The sequence below is a fragment of the Dama dama genome, chromosome 18, assembly GCF_033118175.1.
Source record: "Dama dama isolate Ldn47 chromosome 18, ASM3311817v1, whole genome shotgun sequence".
NCBI lineage: Eukaryota > Metazoa > Chordata > Mammalia > Artiodactyla > Cervidae > Dama > Dama dama.
Genome location: NC_083698.1, coordinates 88,288,735 through 88,312,374, shown reverse-complemented (window position 1 = coordinate 88,312,374; position 23,640 = coordinate 88,288,735). Strand labels below are relative to the sequence as shown.

Sequence of the window (23,640 nt, the reverse complement as noted above, 5' to 3'; positions counted from 1 at the left end):
CCTAAATATGAGTTTGCAAGAACTTTGTTATGCTGTCACTGCCAGTAATCACTATCACTTTGACAGCAACAGTCATGCCCATAAATGCCTGCACCAGCATGAATTATTCCAGGTGCTTCCTCCCTGCTGTCCCCACACCTCCTATTTGGCTAAACCGATTTATCTGTCTTAAGCTGTGTATTTACTAAAGTCAATAGTTCAACTCCCGTCATGTTCTCAAAATGAATTGGCACATCTCAATCCTGTTTATAAACTATACAAAATGTTCAAAAAAGTTTTACCTTATATTCTGTCTCCCCACCCTCTGGAAGAAGAGTCTTTTTGAAATAAAAATCAAGATAAATGTGTGTACATTCAGAAATGGCTGTGTTTGGTATCAGACAATTATGTAATGAGCAGCTGGGCTCCTCTCCAGTTATATGGCCTAAGAGAAGCAGAGAAGGGTTACAGCTGTGTAAGGATGCTCAAAGATTTCAGGAATAGGAAGGAAAGAGTAACCAATTTGGGAGAAGGTAGCAACTTCTCTGGGTTGGGGTGGGGTAAACCTTCTAGGAGAGCTCCATTTTCTGTGACATTTTATAACGCTATAATTCTAAGCAAGAGTTCCATTTCTTAAGAAAATAAAGGACACACATACCCTTCAGTGAATGTAAACAGTTTTATTTAGAAACAGATAGGTACCTGTTTGCATTATAGAATATAAAACTTGGTTTACACTCTATAAAAAATAACCAGTATCCAAATTCAAGACAGCTAGCATTCACAGAACACACAATGTGGGTGTGTAGCTACTGTTCACCAGCCTCAGGCTTGATTTAAACAAAAAAAAAAAAAAAAAAGAAAAGAAAAAAATCCAGGAGGGTCATTAGACATTAGAATACAAATGATAATTGATGAGCACCCAGCATCCAGAAGTCGCTATCTTAGCAGATGGAGGTTTGCTTTCTAGGTGCATGACTTTAACATAAGGCCTGGGTTCTCTGTACCTAGTGACCTGCAAGGCTCTCCTGCCACACGATTTGTGCTGTGCCCTCTCCAAGCCAGGGTTGGTGGCATTAGTATTTATCCCTGGTCTTCTTAACAATGCAAATGGGGAATCTGGAAGGAAGAGATTTTCCATTTCCTTATACTGGGGTTCAAAGAATGTATCCACTCTCAAGAGCTCAATGCAAAGGCCGGGGTGGAGTTACATGATATCTGGCTTTTTACCAGGCCAAGCAGCCCACCTTAACATGATTGTGGAAGACCAAAGGATACATCTAGGTTCAGATTATAATAATCACCCAGCACCACCTGAATGTATTATCCAGAAAGATATATGAAATAATAAAGGTTATATATATATATATATATATTTGTCTTAGTAACCTGAGGGCTAAAAACTTGGAATACATAATTCTTCTCAAAAGAGGTCCATGTGTATGAAAGGGACCAAAAAAAAAGGCAGTTTCTTGTTATGTAAAATATAGGTGAGTTGGGAACAGAGGTGATTTCTTTAAGCTCTTTCTACAATGTCCCTCTCTTTGATAAGGACTGGCAATGTTGATCCATGATAAACGTTTTTTGGCAGCAGGGAGATGGGGACATAGGAAGGGATGGGTCAAAGGCAGGAAGGGTGAGCAACGGTCCTCAAACCAAAGAGCCCTCTCATCTCTGAGCCTTAGCTCGGCCTCCTCAGCTGACACAGAAACAGGCCTGGTAGTAAGTGGTTAGCATTCTGAGGTATGAGGATCCCTGGTAAATTCAGCAGCATGTGGTTTTCAGAAATCAGCCCACAAGATAAGAACACTGCAACCAAGCCCCTAACTAATACTGCTATTGAACCACTGTCCAAAAGAGAAAGGGAAGAAAAAAATCCCCACCACAACAGGAGGTTCTAAGCTTTAGGGTGGTCCAAATCATCTACTTTATCTCAGGGTTTCTTAAGAGAATCCTCATTCAGTGACCGTTTCTCTCATTAAAGGCACTTTCAATGACATGATAGGAAAGGAGCACATTTTGACTGCAGTGAAAGCAAGATTAGTTCCTTGGAACACCTGGGGAAATAGGAGCTGAATGGGGCACTTACTGATTGAATAAAGACAGGCTTGAGCACTTCAGTAGATGCACACCCAGAAAAAGTCATGTGCCCTAAGAACACTTGGATTTTTTCTTTAGTTTTCCAGCTGTTTCTATTTATATCTCTGTAAAGAGATCACACTCACTACTTGATTGATATTCAAGACACTGGCCCCAACTTTTCCCACCACAGCTGTGCTTGACAAAATTAGCAAACAGCTAGTCCTACAGGGAGGGGGAGGGAAAAAAAAAAAGGATGAATGAAGTCAAGTTGAGTCAAGGTTTCTTATGGCATAGGGATCTGTCTTTGCCCAGATAACGCTAGGACCTGGACATGAAGCAACTGAATAGAACATATGGCCCCTACTACTTATGAAATATACTTTTCAATAGGCAAGTTTAAGTGTTATCTCTCTAAATAGAAATTGTGGGGAATATTTCTTCCCTTTTCTCTCTCCTGAACATTTCTTATTGATCTCAGGCTTAAACTTAAGTCAAAATTATAAAAAAAAATTACATGGTAAGGGTTGAGAAAGAGTGAAGGGCTAATGTTTGCCTACAAGTGTAAGTTAAGGATGTTGATCCTTCATATCATACTCCCAACCAGAGAACAAATACAAAAATAAACACACATGTTATACATAATACAAAGTGTAAATCTACAAACACAAGTGTACTAATTAGAGTTGTTCCTCAGAAGCACGGTTTCCCTCCTGTCCCTCAGAGAGGAGGAGGAATGGGGACGGGATCATTTCTGTTACAACTTTTCATGTCTTAAAAAGTTTGTAATAACAGTCTCAGTAGCGCAATTTCATGTGAAACCAGAAGCTGTAAAAATAAATTACTTTTGAAGAAATGTGGGTTCCTCTGTCTGGAGCTCAAAACTCATCATGTCGTACTAAGGCCTCACCAAAATCTGTGGCCTGGCTGCCCACAAATAAATCATACTTGTCAACAATCTCCTCCTTGGTAAGCTTGCCATCCTGAAAGCAGAAAGAACAGTGAACTGAGGCAAAATAAAGTTCCCACTTCAAATTTAGAAACACTGCTATCATATAATAGGGGATCTAAGACTTGCCAAGGTTTAAGATTCTAATTCTAATTTAATTCTAATTAAATCTGAACTCAGTACTCATGGCCCATCCCCAATACACACATATACACACATGGAAGAAAAGAGCAATTAATCTATTTCCTTATCAAGAAAGTTGAAAGGATGAAAATAATACAGCTGAACAGGTCAATGCCAGCAGTATGGGTTTATTTCTTGGGAAGAAAATGCTCCCTTTTCAGCAAAATGTGGGACACCTCCCAGATACGGGTAAGAGATAGTTAATAAGAGCCAGGAAAAATACTTCAAAGTGAATCAAGTCACTGTCTAACAGGGACAATGAAATCTGTTACTATCAAGCACAGTTTTCAACTCCAAAATGCCCTAGCTACCAATCAGATTCCAGACAGAACCCCTAATGGAGGTCCAGATCTTATCTCAAGAATTATCTAGGCCAGGTTCCCAAAGGATGACTATATGAGCTTTTTTTCCTCATGTCTCAGCACCTGGCTACTGAAGAGACTGAGCAAGAACTCAAAACAGATTGACCCTTAAAAAGGGTCAATGATAAGAAACTACATAAAAACCAAAGATTAATCTAAATAAAAGGACATCAGAATTCTAAAATCCCCCATAGACTGATTTTCAGTCTGCTTTAAGGACAACATTCTCTGAAAAAGGTGACAGGGCTCGGTAGTAACAACACTCTTTCAATGAACCAAATGCCATCTGAGATAACTGGTCAAGGACTGATGCTGAAGCTCCATTACTTTGACCACCTGATGTGAAGAATGGACTCATCGGAAAAAACCCTGATGCTGGGAAAGACTGAAGGCAGGAGAAGGGGACGACAGAGGATGAGATGGTTGGATGGCATCACTGACTCGATGGACATGAATTTGAGCAAGCTCTGGGAGCTGGTGATGGACAGGGAAGCCTGGCGTGCTGCAGTCCACGGGGTTGCAAAGTCAGATACAACTGAGTGACTGAACTGAATTATAATAGAGAAATTATAATAGAGAAAAAATGATTTATAAGCTACAACAAGCATGCTTAATTTAAGAAGGAAATAATCAGCTTTGAGTAGGCAAAGTGAGCCTGTAAAAGGTAAAAGAACAAAGGAAATAACAACAAAAAGGCAAAGAAAATTTCCTGGAGTTCCAAAGATAGTGGATGAAGCATGCTGGGCACAGGCTATATCCAGAGGCTCTTGCTGAGGCCTAAATTCCTCCAATGCTAAGAACATTGGGCAAAGGGATTTCTAAAATGAGAGATCACAGAGCTAGTGCTGCCCTGTAAGTTTAAGTCGCCAACTTAACTCCATAGCAGGCTTAGACTAATTAAAATCTTACATGCTCTATGTACATTAATAGGAATTTTTTAAGCAATCCCCTAGAGACAGACTTGGACCACTGCTAGATTGCTTGGGCCTGGTCAGACTTACCTTGTTTTGGTCTGATTCATAGACCAGGTGCCTGGCTTCTGCCTCAGCATGGTCATAATCTGAGGGGAGTATCCAGTCTTTGGTCTCTTCCTTATCCATCTTCCCATCACGGTTCTTATCTCGAAACTCAACAAACTGTTCTCTCTCCGTCTTGACCCACTCTGGCTCATCAGCGTTTCCGTCGTGGCTATACATATCACCTGTATGAACAGACATCCATACATAAGATGGGTGTGTCTTCTCTCAAAGCCTGCCCCATGCAAAGCTGATCTGACCTTTCTTCCTCACTCATTAGTTTGGAACCTCACAGAAGTTATACGGGTATTTTAGGTTGGAGAGACTTTATGAAGTGAGGCATTTTCCTGATGATCTTACAGAAAGAATATTTCAAGCTATTGGTCTTGAATGATATAAGCAAAGAAAACTGTTTTAAAAAAAGGCAGAAACTGGGATTTTCAGGTGGTCCAGTAGTTAGGAGTCCATCTACCAATGCAGGGGACGTGGGTTTGACTCCTGAGATCCCATGTGCTACTACGGGGGAACTAAGCCTGAGAGCCGAACTGCTGAAGCCCGCCTGCCTAAAGCCTGTGCTCCCCAATGGGAGGAGAGTCACCACAGTGAGAAGCCCGTGCACTGCAACTAGAGAGGGCCTGCGTGCAGCAGTGAGGACTCAACACAGCCATAAATAAATATTTTTCAAAATGCAGAAACAAAGGGAGATGACTAGCGTCAAGAAAGGTAAAGACCAACTTTGATAAAGACAGCTGTTCCCTGTGTTCCACTTCACTACAAGGCAGCTAATTAACCTGACCACTAGTTTTAGAAAGATGTGGTTGTAAATCCTCAGGAAAACCTGAGAGATGTAAAAGTGTCTGTAAATGTATAACAGTCAAACTGTCTACAACCAATGTCTAAGTATACTTTATAATGTATCTCTTAAAATGATGGGCATTGTCTTATGCTACTTCCCATCACATGAACTGTGAAACAATTTGGTCAACTACTTGGTAAGAGGCAGCTCTTTTTTTTAAAGCAATGGGAAAATCTTGAAATTATTTTTGAGGATAATAAAAATAACTTTAGGGACTTCCCTGGTGGTCCAGTGGTTCAGATTCCATACTGGGGATGTAGGTTCAATCTCTGACTGGGGAACTAAGATTCCACACGCCAACAACAGCAAGGCAAAAAAAAAAAAAAGAAAAAAGCTGTATTTGAGAGAAACTGCCTTGAAGGTACAGCATCTAAAACAAACAACTGGGAATTCCCTGGCAGTCCAGTGGTTAGGACTCCACATTTTCACTGCTAAGGGTGGGGTTCGATCCCTGGTTGGGGAACTAAGATCTCACAAACTGCATGGCATGGTTGAAAAAAAAAAAAAAGGACAAAAGGAAACAAATTTAAAAACCTCAACAGAAAATATGAATAGAATACAGTGAAAAGGAAAGACTAAGAGGAATCAGCAACTCCTGGTTACTTATTCACCCAAGTGTCTCTTCTGTTCTGTTCCCTAGTTTCCTAATACCAGTCTAGGTTCCCTACAACTCCTCAGTGTCAATTCCACAGGGCCTCTGGGATGCACTATTTTAGTGCAGTCCACTACAGCAGCCGCTGGCCACATCAGGCTATGAGGAAAGGAAATGCGGCTAGTCCAAACTGAGATGTGCTACAATGTCAAATAAACTTTTGAAGACTTGTGTGAAAAAAGAAAAAAAATAACCCTTGATAATGTGGAAACTGTAGTATTTTGGAATATTAGATTAAATAAAATACACTTCTGAAGTAAATTTCATCTGTTTCTTTTCATTGTTTTTGATGTGGCTAATAGAAAAGTTAAAATTACATTTGGGGCTCACATTCACATTTTGATTGGCCAGTGCTACTCAATACTTTATCATGACCCACCATTCCCCACGCTGGTCTGAGTTAATGATGTGCTAAGAGTTGACCCATGGGGTAGATTGTTTTTATTGGTGAACATATCTTTCAAAGTTTCCCAGCTTCTTCTAAGAAAAACACTAGAAACAGACTCACCAATATACTCCTCCAGATCAATGAAACCATCAGCATTCTTATCTATATCTTCCATTGTTTCCTAGACAGAAGAGAATAATTAGATCTGATATCTGGATAAATTAGTTCAGGCAATAATTTAGGACAAGTAACTGTGCTTCATTAAAGTAAACACACACACATATATGTGTTTATGTATATACAATCAAGTATGGTTAAACCATAGCAAAGCGTGTAAGCAACAAAAAGAGAAAGTTTCCAGTGAGAATCCTCGCTCTCACCCACCTGTACTACTATATCCTTCATGTAGTCATACTCCTCAGGGTGCAGAAAAGCTGTGAATTCCTCCTTTGTGGCAATGAGGTCTCCATCCTTGTCTGCCATTTTAAACCTCCGCTCATCTCTAACCATCATCTGCTTATAGTTAAATCCATCATCAGGGTCTGGATCATCTAGGAAACAAAAATTTAGGTCAAATCTTAAAAGACTTCCAGAAAACATGAAAATGTATGGAAATAAATTTCCAAGAATAATAAACCTAGCATGGAAGAATTAACTTGGTTACTCAGGAAAACTACAGCAGTATAAAGACATTCAGGTTTGGTGATCAAAGACTACAAAGTCAGGTCTGAGTTGAATGTAAATTCAACATGGAACCCTGGCTCTTGGACTATGTGATCCGTTACATAAATGCTTTATTGTTATTGATATTAAGGCTAGTAGAGGGATTCAGTTTTCTAGTTATATCCAAGGGGCAGTGGTGGCTCTTAAGTCACATGGTCTGGGTTTGAATCCTAACTCTACCTCTTCTTAGTCATGTGACCTTGGACAAGTAACTTAACTGTGCTTCAATTTACTCATCTGCAGAATGGAGACAGTAACAGAGTTGGCCTCACAGGATTGTTACGAGGTTAAATAAGCAAATAAATAGAAGTTAAGTGCCTCAAACAGTGCTTGGCACAGAGCTGACTTTTAATATATATTAACTATTGCTGTTTATGAAACATTATTTAAATATTTATTAAAATTTAGGCTCTCATTAAGAAGCCAGATATCAAAGGCCTTCTATCCCATTACAAGCCATTTGGATTCAATACCAGAACAGTGCCACTCTGAAAGGTCACATTTTAGTTTCTTTGGTAAATTCAGAAACATACCATGAGATACAAGTTCTGTTCACTACCCCCACTTCCTTCATTTTTATAAAATTCTAGAAAATGCAAACAAATCAAGTTACAGAAGAGGGATCAGCGGATGCCACGGGACAGGGCACGAGGAAGGTGAGGACTATAAAGGGACACAAGGAAGCTTTTGTGGGTGATGGAAGTATTTAATTACAGTGAGGGGCTCACTGATGCATACACATATGACAAAACTCATCAACTGTGCATTTTAAATATGTGCAGTGCAATAAATTGTATGTCAATTATACTTCAATAAATCTGTTACAGAAGATAAATATTAGATTACAACCAAATTGAATTTGGACCTATCTGTTAAGATGTTGAACTGCACAAGCAATAGTTATTGTGGCTCAGCTGGTAAAGAATCTGCCTGCAATGTGGGAGACCTGGGATCGATTCCTGGGTTGGGAAGATGCCCTAGAGAAGGTAAAGGCTACCCATGCCAGTATTCTGGTCTGGAGAATTCCATGAACTGTGTAGTCCTTGGGGTCACAAAGAGTCGGACACGACTGAGCGACTTTCACTTCACTTCATAAGAATCTAGAAAAATGAACTTTAAGTTGCCAAAAATGTGAAGGAGTTAATGGCAAAAAGGGGGGAAAAAAAAACAAAACAACTTTTCAATCTGAGTTGCTATATGGACCAAAATAAGATAACATGTAAAGGTATTTTGAAAAGTAAAAGACACCACATTAAAGGTAAGAAATGATTGTTCTCAAAACATATTGATCAAATAAAAAAGGATATAGCACTAGTTTTTATTAACAAACAAACAAACAAACCCACAGGGCCCCTTACTAACACTACACTATTGACTTTTGATATTGTAGTTCAATCTTTCCATACTTTTAAGTACAGTAAAAAAAACAACAACAATAAACTACTGCTCTATTTTGAGAGTTGAGCAACTTGAAGCTTCATTCTTTGATGAGGGTCAAAATTCAATAATACAGTTTACTGATTAAACTGGGGCTTTGGGGACCCTATGTGTGTATACTCAAAGCCATAATAGATTAGAGACAGAGAATTTAAGGAAAATACTACCTTACTCAGATACTAAGTCATTTCTTCTAAACAAATAATCAATACAAACTATGTAACATAAATAAGATAACAGAAGGCAACTTACATATTAAGAGTAGATTCTTAGCTGAGCCTTTCTTTCCTTAGGTAAAACTTGGTGACTAGAATCACATGCACATATATAAGGATGAAGAAGAAAGCTACAGAACTGTATTTAATGACTAAACTGGCATGCCTATCATCACTGCTCAGAGTGCCCTATCTATCCTAAGCACCAGTTTACTGGGCCAGCTGGCTTGCACACAGTGAAGGGTAGGTTCGTGATCTAGTTTCGGTTTTGGTGTAGGCAGGGCATATCTTAGCATCTCATATTTTACTTGTGGCAGAGATGGGGTTAATGTTCCTTTTGTGGAAAGCAGATATTCATTAAGGTAGACCCTAAGTAGAAGCTGATTTATACCTTAACTCAACTGAGTCGAGAACACATTTTTACAAAAAACTCCTCAGCACTTTTGGAAGGCGCCTCCTTACCCCAGCACTGTCCACCCCTAGGCCGCCAGGGAAAGATGCCTTATAAAGACATTGTTTCTCCAGCCAGTGCTTCAGCTTATGCAGAGTCTCAGTGAGTAGAAATACTCATTACATTGAATCATTGGCCCTGTGAGGTAACAAAGTTCTCAACAGATTTGTATGCACATAATCATAAAAAGAGTTTAAAACTCCTTCTGGGCAGTGAGTGCCTAGGTCTGAGCTGAGATTTATTAACACATCATTCTGTTGAGATCACCAATAGCCTACCCAGTGCTTTGTATTTATAATTAATTCCAAACAAATCAGGAAGCTCTGGGTCTCAGCCAGAGAGCAAGAAGCATGGGTATCTCTCTATCTGCACTGACTTTTTAATACACATGTTCTTAATTGGGAGAAGGATATGTTTGGTTCTTGGCTAAGTGTCAAGCATGAGAGAGATGGCCACTCTAGTCTCAGGAATGAGAACAAGCCCCATATAGAAATAAAAATCTGTTCACCAGAAATGCATGCAGTCCTGTAATTAACACGGACAGCTGGTTATCCAGTGGGGGGGAACAGACCACCATACATTCATTGCCTGTTAGTCAGTGATGGAGAACGCCTGCTTCCACCCAGAAATTTACTTAATTTCCAGAATAAAAACGCAAGAAGTAACATTTATACATTCTTATCTCATCTCAAACTGTGACCACGTACAAAAGAGGACTATCACTAACAAAAACACCCTAAGTCATCAACTCGGTAAGATCGCCACCTAGCATTTAACAGCAGGCAAGTGGAATAAGTAAAAGAAAATTACTAACAGGTGGCCCAAGCATACAAGCTACCAAATCAACAAAAAGCAATCAAAGTCACATTGATTTGCCTCGAAGTATTTGCAAAGCAGGCTAATAAACTCATGTGTCAGAGAAAACAAATGGGAAATACTCATTTCTAAACTTCAGTAAGCAGACATACTGAAATAGTTAAATTTCATCAAGGAAAGCCATTAGATTTGATCTTTACTTTAGCAAGGGAAAACAGTAATTTTCCTCCTATTCTCACCAGTTACAAAGAAATCTAATTTGCTTTAAATTTCAGGTCCAACACTTTAATGTGACCATGTCAAGAGACATCTCAAAGCCTCCTGCTTTGCATTGTTGGGACAATGCAGCCTTTTGAACGAGAATTTACTCCAAAAATGGTCTCTTTGAGGGATGACAGCAGGAAAAAAATGGGGAAATATATCTGAAATGCTAAAAGACATAAAAGATGTCAGACCTTAGAAAATCAAAATAAAACAAATTTTAAAAAATACATAATATACAAATTCAAAATAAATAAAGTGAAGGAGAATCAGCACAGCAAACTAAGATAAGCATAATTTCTTCCTTTCCTTCACTGCTTGACCCATTTGTTTCTTTGACTCAAGACCATGGTCTCCACCAGGCTGACACCTTGCCCCTTACCCAGGTAAGTGCCATAAGTCACGTTTCTGTACTCATCCCAGGAGATTAAGCCGTCTTGATTCAAATCAAACTCCTGCCATTGGTTTTCAACATTGTCATATATGTATTTCTTCTGGGCGTGCTTAATCCAGGATTTCAGCTCCCCCTCCGTCACAAACCCATCTTTATCCGCGTCTATTTTATCTACAATCATTCTACAAGACAAAACAGTTACGTTTCAAGGTGCCGGCTCCACAAGGCTTTTTCCCCCAGAGAGTAGGGACCTACCTAAAACGTAGCCGTAGGTGGCATTTTTATACTCCTCCCAGGAAACGAGGCCGTCCTCATTGAGGTCATGCCCCTTCCACTGCCGCTCTACGTCCTCGTAAATCCAGCGCTTTTGTGCAAATTTAATCCAGTCTTTGAGCTCATCCACAGTGACAAACCCGTCCTTGTCGCCATCTATTTTACTTACAATCTTTCTGTAGAAAATGCAGAGAAATCCAGCAAGAGGTTAAAAGGACACAAGGCTCTGGACTTAGCCAGATGTGTGCTGCTGGCCACGGGTGTTGCCCAGGGCTAAAGGATGGAAATAAAAATTGTCTCCAAAACAAAACTGCCAGAAGGGCAACTGAAAATTTTTCTCTTGAGTGCCTGTTGCTGGTCTGAAATGAGTCATCCAGATAAGACAAGCACAGTCCACGGCTGGTGTACTTGGAACCAAAAGCAAACTACGGACTATCCCTTTAGACGTAGGTTTCAGCCAGTGGTCAGAATTTTGGAGTGAATATCCTCTCCTATCTGCGTTCTCCACTCTTAGTATCAAACAACATGCAAATTTTTATATTTGTTCTTTATTGCTCTTAGGAGAATCTCGATTTCTGGGTAAATAATCACAACCACTGACTTGGTTTTCTAAAAATTCAGAAATTGTAACCAGACTTTTTAAAAAGTTCAGTTTTTTTTTTTTTTTTTTTCCAAAAAACAACCAAAACACTTTTGTTAAAAATATAAAGATATCAAAAATAGTTCCAGGATCACTTAAACCTAAAGTCAAGATTTTTTTTAAACCCCAAAATAGGTACAGAGACATAAGCATGCTTATACATATTTAAAAAAACAAAAGGCTAGCAGTTATTATACACTATATTGAATTGGATTTTTACATATAACCACAAAAACAGAGAGCTCTGAAGAAGTAATGTGGTAAGAATGTACATCCTTGATTATGAGAATGTTAATAAGCTGAGAGGGTTAGGGTGCAGATGATAAACCAAACTACAAAGCTAAAGAATGAATATACTTTGCTCTTCATAAGCTTCTTCCAGTGCTGTCATATTAATGACAGACATTTTTAAAAGACTTATTTAAGGATTTCAAAATATGTGCATGATTGAAAACTTCTGTTTAAAGATGCAATTGCTTACTTATAGAAGCTAAGACTGCCTATGTAAAGTCATAAGAACTTTTTTTTTTTTTTTAATTTTACACACCAATTATTTAATGTCCTAAGAGCAGCAACATTCACTGACTACATTCTTTAAGAGAGCCAGGAAAAGATCAGGTAAATGCCCCTTGGCCCTTTGTAGGGAGGATCAAGTCACAAGAACTTTAAATCAAAACTTCTAATGGAATTGACACAGTAGAAGTCCATTATGCATACTTATTTCATCACATGGAATATTTTAGAAAGAATTCAAGGGTCAAGAATTAATAAATAATTTTTTTACTGTTAAAAAAAAAACTTCTAATGGAATTGAAATCTTGGGATTCTCCTATGCTCTATTATTTGTAGGACTGAAAAAGACTGTCATTTGGTAGCTAATGTCGTTTCCCAGTCTGTGTTCTTCTTATGAATACAACATTGGAAAGTGATTAGAATCAGAGAATATAAGTGACACAAATTCACTTTGATATTGATTGATACATTGTTAGCCATGATTGTCTATTACTTAAATCCTGTAATTAACAAGCATTTCCCTTCAGAGAATCTTATAATTTTTACTCTAAAATATTTTTTTAAAAAGGTAAAGCAGTAAGTACGTGTTAGTCACTCAGTCGTGTCTGACTCATTGCAACCCCATGGACTGTAGCTTGCCAGTCTCCTCCGTCCATGGGATTCTCCAGGCAAGAATACTGGAGTGGATTGTCATTCCCTTCTCCAGGGGATCTTCCCGACCCAGGGATCAAACCTGGATCTCCTGCATTGCAGGCAGACTATGGTCTGAGCTACCAGGGAAGCCCCCTAAAATAGTAAGAAGTTACCTCAAATGTCCTTCTGTATCTACATGTACATGGGACAAAAATTTTTTTGCAACCTGAATCTGTAGACTCTTAACAATACTAATAAATCAGCTTTTCTTACTTTTTGGGGGGCTGTGCTGTGCAGCATGCAAGGTCTGAGTTCCCTGACCAGGAATAGAACCCATGACCCCTGCACTGGAGTGTGACATCTTAACCACAGGAACACCAGGGAAGCCCCAACAGATTAAGTTCTACCTGTTCAAAAACCTCTGCATTATCTATAATAGAATCCAGTTTGTGTCTGAAAGGCATTGGCTACCAAGAGTTCCACTGTCCTATTAAGACAAAAAAAAAAGGCAAGGTACTTTTTCCCAAAAGAAAATTTTAAACTATTATTAATAGCCTAAAGAGAAGGATCACTTAGATAAAAAGGCATATGACTCTTTAAGATGGGCTTTTCCTAATGAAGTTGGCTGAATACTATTCTATTCATACCAACAGAAATATCCCAAATGGTTCAATTCAGATGTTAGCAAACTTTTTCTGAAAGAGTCAGATAAATATTTTTCACTTTGTGGGCCACATATCGTCTGTCTCATATTTTAAAAACAACAATAAAAATAACCACGCAACCATTTAAATATAAAAAAGCTATCCTTATCTTTCTAGTTATTCAGCCTGCAGGCAGTTGTCAAAGTACACTGGAAATGGGCACGGCTTATTTTTGGCATGAAGCTCTAAACTCTGATCTTTAAAAAAACTCCATGTTAATTTATAAAGCTAATGGTATGGTATTTCTATGACACTGGAGAACCCTACAAATGCATGATGCCACTAAATAAGCATTTACTCTAGGACAGACACTATGCACTTAAGTGAGTATTATGTCATTTCTAAGAGGTGACATAAGCCTCTACATTTCAAAAGGCGTAAAGCCAAACAAATCCTTTGGCTTTTTAAGAACCTGGGTCAATAAAAGGATTCCAGGAGGGTTCAAAATATTCCAGAAATTTTCAGCATGCAAAATCTTATACATATTCATACATTTGCACTTTAGCTTTCATTAGACTGCCAAAGGAATTGGGCCTGTGACCCAAAAAACCACTCTACTTCATTTCTGTATCAAAATAAATGAAAATTTTACTAAGGACCACCACCTCAAAACGGATAAATCAACATTTGAAGAACACATAAATGAAAATTAAGTATATTTAAACTGCTTAGGAGTGGGGCAAGGTTGAGAATATACATACAAGAAAAAATGTTCTATTTGTCAACATTATTCATAAGGAAAAGAAACTAAAACCTGGATGTTAAAATTGTTTTTAAGTGCTTCCCATAGCTTTTTAGATATTATTACTAAAGATTTAAAAATAGTAGTGAATTTTTGCAACTAGAGGTATAAACAATGATCTTATTTCCTAATAATTACTGGCCTCCTAGATAGATGGAAAGGGGAAATTGTCGTACTCAACCTCTGGTGTAGAGTCACATACCAAACAACGTTCAAAAATGCCACAGTAAGCTAATTTAAAAGAAAAAAAAAGTTCACTTGGAATTCTTGCTTTCAACAGTATATCACCTTATTAACGGGCTATTTGTTATTATCTCCAAATCTGGGAGAAGCAAACAGTACTTGGTTCATTCACACATTCCATGAAAAACATCATTTTAACCATCTTATTCTTATCAAATATGGAGTCTGTGCATGTGCTGAACTTTTGATGTTTACTGAGGACTAAAAAGAAAAATTTTTTTCTCTACTGAAGGCTGTTAGCAGAGGAATTCCAATACCTGCACAGGGCCAGAACACCGCTTGACACCAAACCTAAAGGCCCTTCATCATTTGACAGTAATTCTGCAAAGACATGTGCAGACCAAAATCTAGGCTGGACATGCATGCTATTAACAGGCAAGACATGAAGACTGAGAACACCCTCACGCACCCCTATTTTCAGCTTGGAATGTTAGCACAGTTAGGAGATTAAAAGTGAGCACAGTCCTTCACAGCAAAAAACAACCTAGCAGAAGACTAACTGATACGCCTGTTTTCTCTATTTTCAACGTTTTGGACAAGTTTCTCATTCTACACAGCAAAATCTTTTGATTACCTCTGTCAGTGTTTAAGAATACTGTATCCTTCAGTTGGCAGATAACTCACTGAAAGAATAAATTTATTTTGAAGTACCACTCAAAGCAAACCCTATAATGTCTTCTAATCATAGCACTATCCATGGGAAAAATATTTCTGGAAATTCCTATGTGGTATAACTTTTCAGACAACTCTGTTAAATTTAGTTCAGAAAGCGACACAGATGGTCACTATTCATTGAGGAGAAAATGTTCACCAATTAACCTGCATTTCCTTAAAAAGCAAGGCTTTGAAAGAACTAAAAAAGACATTCTCAGACCCTCAGTTAGAAATAATCAACTGGAATTCTACCAAATCAACTATTTAGGTAAAAAGATGCCTTGGGAGAGAGCCACAGAAACTGACGATGGCCCAGCTGTTCACTCCAAGAGCAACGCATACTCTGACATTAAGATCACAGCTTAATACAACCTTTTGAAAGCCAAGGTTGGTTTGGTTTTGCTTTTCATTAAGCAAATACCTGAGAATGAACCAAACAGGGTGAAGGACATCCTTGGAAATCATAAACTACCAAAATTAGCCAGTCCAGGGGTCTAATTCGCAGTTTATTATCCACTCAAAGACTTGGCATGGTCAACAACATAGAGGTCACAGATTGCTTTTAAAAACTAAAAGCAACAGTGTTGAGAAAATCCCCATGTAATGTTCCTTTGGGATCAAGATGATGTGGTTTAAGCTGAGCCCTATAGTATCTGGCACTTTAATGACTTTGTTTTGTAGAATGAGGTAAGAACTGTTATTCAATGGAGAAATGAGGAAAGAGATTAAATTTTAGTGGTAGCAATTCTGTGGTTAGCTTTCAGCAGATGTAGTTCAGTACAGCTTTACTGGGTGACTTAGATAGAAGAGAAAAAAAGAATGAGTTGATTTATAAAGAAAGGTCATTATTCTAACTAGCCCCCTGAGAGCTGGCACCTTACCCAAGTCTTTCCTTGCTCTCTTCTGGCGTCAGCTGATCAAAGGTTTTTGCTTCTTCAGCACCCAAGAAGGCGTCGTGGTCATAATCAAAACTCTGAGCATCATTGTGAACTTTGTCGCTGAGCTGAGGTTCATGATGTACACGGTCCTTCTTTTCTGTGGGCTTGCTCAAGGCAACGGCTGTGCACAGGGACAGGCACGTAAGAAACTGCCGCAGGTCCATGGTGATCAAACCTTAGAGAAACAAAGGGAGTTCCCTCAGTATGCGCAATAATTCAACAGGAAATTAAAAGCTCAGACCCAGGAAAATTATTAATTTGACATTATCCTAAATATAATTATTTAACCCATAAAAAAGTATGCTAGAATATAAGACTTTCTAGTTTTACTCTGAGAAATTTTCACCACTTTCCTTCATCTGATTGTAGGCTGACAAGGAATTATAGGAACAAGGAATTACAAGGAACATCCATCTTATAAGCAGTCTCCCTTTATGCAGACACAGAAAATGAACCTGTGGACACAGAGGGGATGTAACTGAGCGTGCGTGCATGCACATGCTTCTGAAAGCTTATCAATGTTCTTTTTCACGCTATTCCATCAAAACACCCAAATTCATATACAAAGATGCTTTAATCAATGATGATATTTTATGATTAAAAAATGAAAAAGGAACTAAATCAAAGAATTAGTAAATACATATTAAACCACCACGAACACCACAAAGTAGATATAGTGACTGTTACATTCCAGAAAAGTTTATGAAAACAACAAAAGCATGTTGCAAAACTATGTCAAGATTTCATTTATATAAAAAGCAAAAATCAACTAACCTCTCCGGGTTGCTTATATTTGTATAAAATATAACATATATGCATGAAAATGGTGTGGAAAGATAAACATCTATCTATAAATAGCAACAACCCCCTAGGCTGAAGAAGAGATGGGGGTGGGGTGGTGAGGCTGGGACAAAGTGAACTTTAATACTGTGCTCTGTGGTGCAATCTTCCTTTTTCTAAATGAGTACGTTACCTTTTTGTGTGTACTTTTTTAAACAATATGATAAAAATTATTTTCATTATTAGGTAGCATACATTTTCAAGCCATTTCTCCCGACTGGAAAAGGAGACATATTTATTCTTAAGGAAAAAACATATTTATTCTTAAGACACAAACACTATTTTTCAAGTAAAATAACACTGCCCAAGGAGAAAAACACTCCAAGCTACTTCAATAATTGAGCTAATCAATCAGACCAGTGGAACAGTAGAGACAAAATTAGATTTAGTGGCTCTCTCAAACATCACAGTAAGTATGTCTTTATTTCAGGACAAAATGAAACTTTCACTGCAAACTACAAATAATTCTTTAGATAAATAAAATTCTTTAGAGATAAGAAATGAGTTTTATGCTATTATTGTGACATATCCAAATGATATCTATAATGTTAAAGGCTTACAGAATCAAGTAAAAATCAACAGTCATAGCAACAGTATCTTCCTTATGCCTATTAACAAGGTGACCTCACATCTAGGAAAGTTTTATAAATGACTAATTACATCCCCAGAATAATAGCCTACCAATTCTTGCATAATGCCCCGACAACTTTTGCAAACCCCCATTGTTATAATATAAATTAATGCTTAAACCTGGGAACACTATCAGGGCCTGGGAGGGATACTGTGTAACATATAGAAATGTAACAGATTGACTCACTGTGATTTAGAGGAAAAACTACATTTAAGATTGAGACTTAACATCTTGATAGAGTGATAAAAGAAGAACGTCAGAGGAAAAGCCAAGTGATTCAGTTTTATCATGTATCCATCTCTCTATCCTTTCCCTTTACAATTAAACTCAACCCTGCCCCCTAACAGGTTCCTTCATTCTGTCAATCAATACTTCTCAGGTCTTCGTAATCCAAAATCAGTCTTTCTCAGACCCCACTGTTTCTTCAAGTCTGCTCTTCCCTGTTCCTTCACTCACACGGTGTCCAGGAACACTTGTCTCTGTTTCCACACCACCTACTGTCTCCCCGCAATCTGGGTTTCTACCTACTATTGATCAAAGTGCCTAAAAACATCACCAAGGACTACCTACCAAAGCAATTTCATCTCTCTGCAATGGGCAATGAAAAATCTGTACTTTAGTAGATATTTAAAAATATACTTTTTGTGCCCACGTATATCAACTCCTGGCTGTTCGTGCTTGTGCTTACTAGAGTTTGACTCTGCCAGTAGTATTTGACTCTCATGGACTATAGCCCGCCAGGCTCCTCTATCCATGGAATTTTCCGGGCAAGAATAGTGGAATGGTTTGCCATTTCCTCCTCCAGGGGATCTTCCCAAATCAGGGATTGAACCTGTGTCTCTTACATCTCCTGCATTGGCAGGCAGGTTCGTTACCACTAGTGCCACCTGGGAAGCCCCCACTGGTGGTTAGAAACTTTAACAAAAGGACTCTTGTTTTATGAATACAGACACTAAAAAAGACTACCAAATTTATTTAAATCCATATATATAAAAATGTCCAAATAGAAACAAAGGGTAACTCCCAAGACAAAGGACATATAATGTCGAAAGATGTGAGAAAAGTATAGGACAACTTATACAAGGCTCCTGAAGAACTACATCAGCAGTTATCTCTGAAGCATCTTTCTCTTTTCAACCAAACTGAAACCAATAGAAAGCTAACAGACCCTTCTCTTTCTCCATCATGATAGCTTGCTTGTATGACTTTTTACCGCATGATCTAGATGGGCCTGACCAGAGGTTTATCAATTTTGTCTACCCTTTCAAAGAATAGGAAAAAAAAAAAAAAGCTCTTGGTTTCTTCTATTTTTAAATCTCTATTTCCTCTGATCTTTATTATATCCTTCCTTTTGGTTGACTTTACCCATCCTCCCTGGTAGCTCAGATGGTAAAGAAGCATCTGCTTGCAAGGCAGGAGACACAAGTTCAATCCCTGGGTCAGGGACGATCCCCTGGAGAAGGGAATGGCAATCCACTTCAGTATATTTGCCTGGAGAATCCCAAGGACAGACCATGCGGTTGCAAAGAGTCAGACACGACAGATCGACTCTTTCTTTCTTTCTTTCCTGACTTTAACTTTTGTTTTTTCTTCTAACTTATCTTAGGTGGTAGGTTAGGTTGCTTGAGATTTTTCTTGTTTTTTCTCTTCTGAGAAAGGACTGTAGCACATGATCTAAAGGTAAATCAATGGTTGTGAAAAATACATCTCCCCACTTCCATTTTTCAAATAACTTGCAAGTTTCTCTCACTCAAATTCTGCCCCTCTCTCACCAAGGGTAACATTTAATTGTTGATACTGTTCAGTTGCTAAGTCATGTCTGACTACATTTAATATTTTTTCTTAAAAGAAAAACAAAACCAGAAAACTAGACCTACACTGTCCAGGACGAGAGCTACATGTGGCTACCAAACACTTAAAAAATGTGGCTAGTGTGAATTAAGGATGTGGTGTGTTACACTTTATGATAAAAGAATGGTACTTTTGTATGTAGTGGATTAAAGAAACTATTAAAATTAATTTCACATGCTTTATTAATAACTGTTATTGTTGAGTCGCTGAGTCATGCCTGACTCTTTGTGACCCCATGGACTGTAGCCCACCAGGCTCCTCTGTCCACGGGATTTTCCAGGCAGCAATACTGTAGTGGGTTACCATTTCGTCCTCCAGAGGACTCTTTCCGACTCAGGGATGGAACCCATGTCTTCTTTACTGCTGTGCCACCTGGGAAGGCCCTTGTTTTAAATATTCAGGAATCTGACCGGGGATTGAACTCATGCCCCCTGGCAGTGGAAGTGCAGAATCTTAATCACTGGACCACCAGGGAAGTCCCTCACCTGTAAATTTAAGCCACATATGTGGCTTGTAATATATTTCTATTTCATTGTGCCATGTTAGAGACATAAATAAAGGGCTAGAACAGAAAAGGTACCAAGTTATTACCATACTTTTGCACCATATCAGCCATAATGGTCTCCTACAAAGTTATTTTCATGAATTGTTCCAGTAAATTTGTAAGGAGGGAAAGGTAATAGCATAAACTTGAATTTCTTTCAGTAACAATGATAAGCCTTAAGAATCAGTTTTACCCATTCAAAAATTTTCCTGAGAGCTTTAAATTCTTGCCATTTCTCCCTTCCCTCCCAATCATTTTTAATAAAAATGCACTGGTCACAGAACAGTTAAAAGTAAGTTGTTTCAGGGAAATTTAGAGGTCTGGATTAAATTCAGCTTCTCAAGAACATTAACAATGAGTGAACCCACAGTTATTCCAGTTGACCAAAGACCCATTGCTCAGTGTTAACAGTAGGAGAAATGGGCGTGGTGGTAAAATTCCAGTTCTGTGAGTTGGATATTGGGGGGGGCGGGGTGGGAAGCATTCCTCTATAGTGCAGCAAAAGCGGAATCTCAATGCTTAAGTGTCTACTTCAATTGGGAATTGAGGGCAAGAGTCTGATAGCAATTTAACTATACTAAAAGTTCTTGTTATAAGGTCTAGGAATTAAAGCCACCTGGGGATCTACCTGACATTCTTCACTTCCAGACTTTAGTACCACCAATGGATCATACTAAGTTAATAACAGCACCTTTCATGATTTGATGCGAGTTATAATAATGACAAACTAATATTCAGCATTTCTCTAGCAATCAATGGAACAAACTGTTCATTAATACATTCTAATTTAAATCATTTGTGTGACTGAGGGTATACATTTATAAGCTAGCCAAGCATATAAAAGTGCAAAATTTGGCTGTAGGAGAAAAGCTTTGAAATGGCTATTACTTAGGTTTCATTAATTCTATAACCAAAGCAACGCAGTGCAAAGTTAAAATTTTTCTTGCTACAGAGTAACAAAAATTTCCTTAAGAAATAAATTTGAGAAACCCTGGGAGAATAAAGGTTTCCTTTTGGATGATGAAACTTCAATAAATTGTTAACTGCCAAAGGAAAGCTATGTAAAATGTAGGGGCAAGAGTTTTGGTTCCTGGTTGTAATTTTGCTGTGCATATGTAACACACACAAAATTCTTGGGAATTTGGTAGTTATTTTAGCTCAATCTTCCTTTAGCGCCAAATGTAAATAAACAATTTAAAATCCTAGATGAAAAGACCTATCTACTATGATCACTCCAGCTGCAAGTGGTCTGTATATAGGCCTCTAAAGAACTTTACAGAACTTCTTTGTACCACTCCACAATAATGATCATAGGTTATCTTAAGTTGTCTCCTTAGCTCCTCTATGGATGTACTTTAGGAAGGCAGGGACCTCAGCTAAATATAAATTAATACTCTTCTATAATCCCTAATGGACTTCCCTGTGGCTCAGTAGTGAAGAATCTGCCTGCCGACGGAGGAGTTGCTGGTTTGATCCCTGGGTCGGGAAGATCTCCTGCAGAAGGAAATGGCAACCCACTCTGGAATTCTTCCCTGGAAAATTCCAAGGACAGAGGAGCCTGGTGGGATACAGCTGAAGAGTCAGACATCCATCATCGTAATCTTGAACACTGTGTCTTGTGCTGTTCGTACACTAACACATTTTACTGCACTAGTTGGACTGCACTTGGCAGCAATATAGCCCCTGCCTGCCACCAGTGCTCCCCATTCCCCAATTCCCCTTACTGGATCTGGTCATCAGTCAGCAACAAAAAAAGTGCTATTTCAGCTGTCTTAACTCTAATACATAAATTACAACATCAACAACAGCCATATTTAAGAGTTCATAGAAAGACTGGAACTAGGACCTTATGGCCTAGCAAGCATCTTCAATGGTTATTCCTGGCTACACCTCTGTGCTTCCAACACCCCTGGCACAACCATGCATGTGCCACACACAGAGGAAAACGTATGTTAAAATCAATGTACTGATCTCTTGTACCAATGCAATGTACAGAAAATACTCTGAGTATCTTTTGACACATCACTGGATAAATGGAAGCAAGTGATTACATTAACAGTGATGATTATAAGTTTACCAGCCATTCAGGCATACTCAATTCATCTTTGTTAGCTCGTATTTCTCCTAGTGATTCTCAAAACAGTCCTGTTGGATACCCCTGAATCCCTGTAAATCTCAGATTTAGGCTAAGATAAACAAACTCATCTTCTCTCCACACAAATACAACTTACAGGTTATCTGTGGAGCCGCAATAGTACTAGATATATATAAATTCTTCAACAATGACCATCGTTTCGTCCTTGGTTAACTAAATCTACCAAATGATGTCAAACGTGCATTTGCCTTGTGTCAAGTGTCACAATCCTATGTGTCAGAAATCCTATGGTTCTCTATCTCTAAGCTACAAAAACAAATCACAAGAAACCTTATTTCCAACTCATGCTTATTTTATGGTTCATGCCAGGAAGTGACTGCAACTCAATTCTCAAGGACATTATTCTGGGACTTTATACACTTAGGACTTCAGATCAAAACTCCTACTAAAGTTTTAGCAGGGGATCCAGGGAGCTTTTTGCCTTGAAGCAAAAGCAGCTTTCGGAACTGAAAATCACTCGACTCGATAAGGGTAGCTGTAGGGAATTAAGTTGACTTATGAACTCAGCATGCTAAAAATCAGAACTAGGATCTGGGGCTAGAAGCAACGAAACCATGTAAAAATACAGTTCCTTACTGGAGTTTTTAAAACTATTTTCCGTCGCTGACCGAGGCATGAAGCCAAACATGCTAGAGATATCCGTCTTTTCTTTAAAATTATATACAACTTTTTAGAAAAATCACATAGGGTCTGCATGCTTTCTTCCCCCCTCGTTTCTACACCCTCCAAGTCAGCGAACACGACTTTCTTGGCAGATGCAGATGTCCTCTCGGGATGTGGCCTTGGGGCGGAGCTGGCGGACACAAGCAGGCCCAAGCGTGGGAAGTGGCAGGGAGCTGTAACAATAACGCTATGTGACTGCCCTCCGACCTTCAGGAGACAAACAAGCGTGACCCTTTAGGATGAGGGACCTGGTGACTGGCGGGGCTCAAGGCCAGAGGACGTGGCAAGCCAGGAACAAAACACTACCCCCACAGGACGCAGCGAGGGAAGCCGGAGCTCTCGGGGCCCCTGGCCCCTTCCCAGAGCGCGCGGGAAGGCGAGCGGCGGCCTCCAACCCAGGCTGCACGCCGAAGGCCGGGCAGTCACGAGCAGTCTCAGGCCTCAGAACCCCGAGAGGGCAGAAACCGGGACCCCGCGCCAAAGAAGCCTTGCCGCGCCGGGAGCGAGGCCCAAAAGACAGAAAGAAAGTGAAAAGGGAGGCGGCGGCGGCGGAGAGACTGTGCACCGTGGTACCTACCTCCCTCCGTCGCACCCACAGCCCAGGTTGCCGCTGCCGCCGCTCTGCCACCGGCTTAGCTCTGGCGCGCAAGCCCCGCCCAACCGGAAGCGGCTCCGCGCCCCGCCGCTGTCCTCCACGACGGCAGCCTCCAGACCAATCATCAGCCAGCCCGCCGCCTACGCGCAGCTTCCCCAGGCGGCCATTGGCCCCACGTTTGCGTAGTGGGGATTGGCTGGAAAGCGCCACGTCTCCGCGAGCGCGCCGGGTTGCGTGGACAGGATTCCCGCCCAACTCCT

The 23,640-nt window shown here is 39.3% G+C and overlaps 1 protein-coding gene across 2 annotated transcripts; it reads right to left on the bottom strand.

Annotated features, from left to right (window-relative positions):
- Positions 1-644: 644 nt before the first annotated feature.
- On the bottom strand, positions 645-23,469 carry CALU (calumenin). Of its 2 annotated transcripts, none has more exons than XM_061165742.1 (7): positions 23,363-23,469; positions 16,045-16,276; positions 11,017-11,210; positions 6,849-7,015; positions 6,585-6,645; positions 4,554-4,753; positions 645-3,041 (listed from the first exon to the last, which is right to left on the bottom strand). In XM_061165742.1, the coding sequence occupies exons 2-7, from the start codon at positions 16,263-16,265 to the stop codon at positions 2,937-2,939; spliced, it is 948 nt and encodes a 315-aa protein (XP_061021725.1). In that variant the 5' UTR covers positions 16,266-16,276; positions 23,363-23,469; the 3' UTR covers positions 645-2,936. The 2 variants fall into 2 exon arrangements, with proteins under 2 accessions (XP_061021725.1, XP_061021724.1); XM_061165741.1 differs by lacking the exon at positions 11,017-11,210 and adding an exon at positions 10,750-10,943.
- Positions 23,470-23,640: the final 171 nt, after the last annotated feature.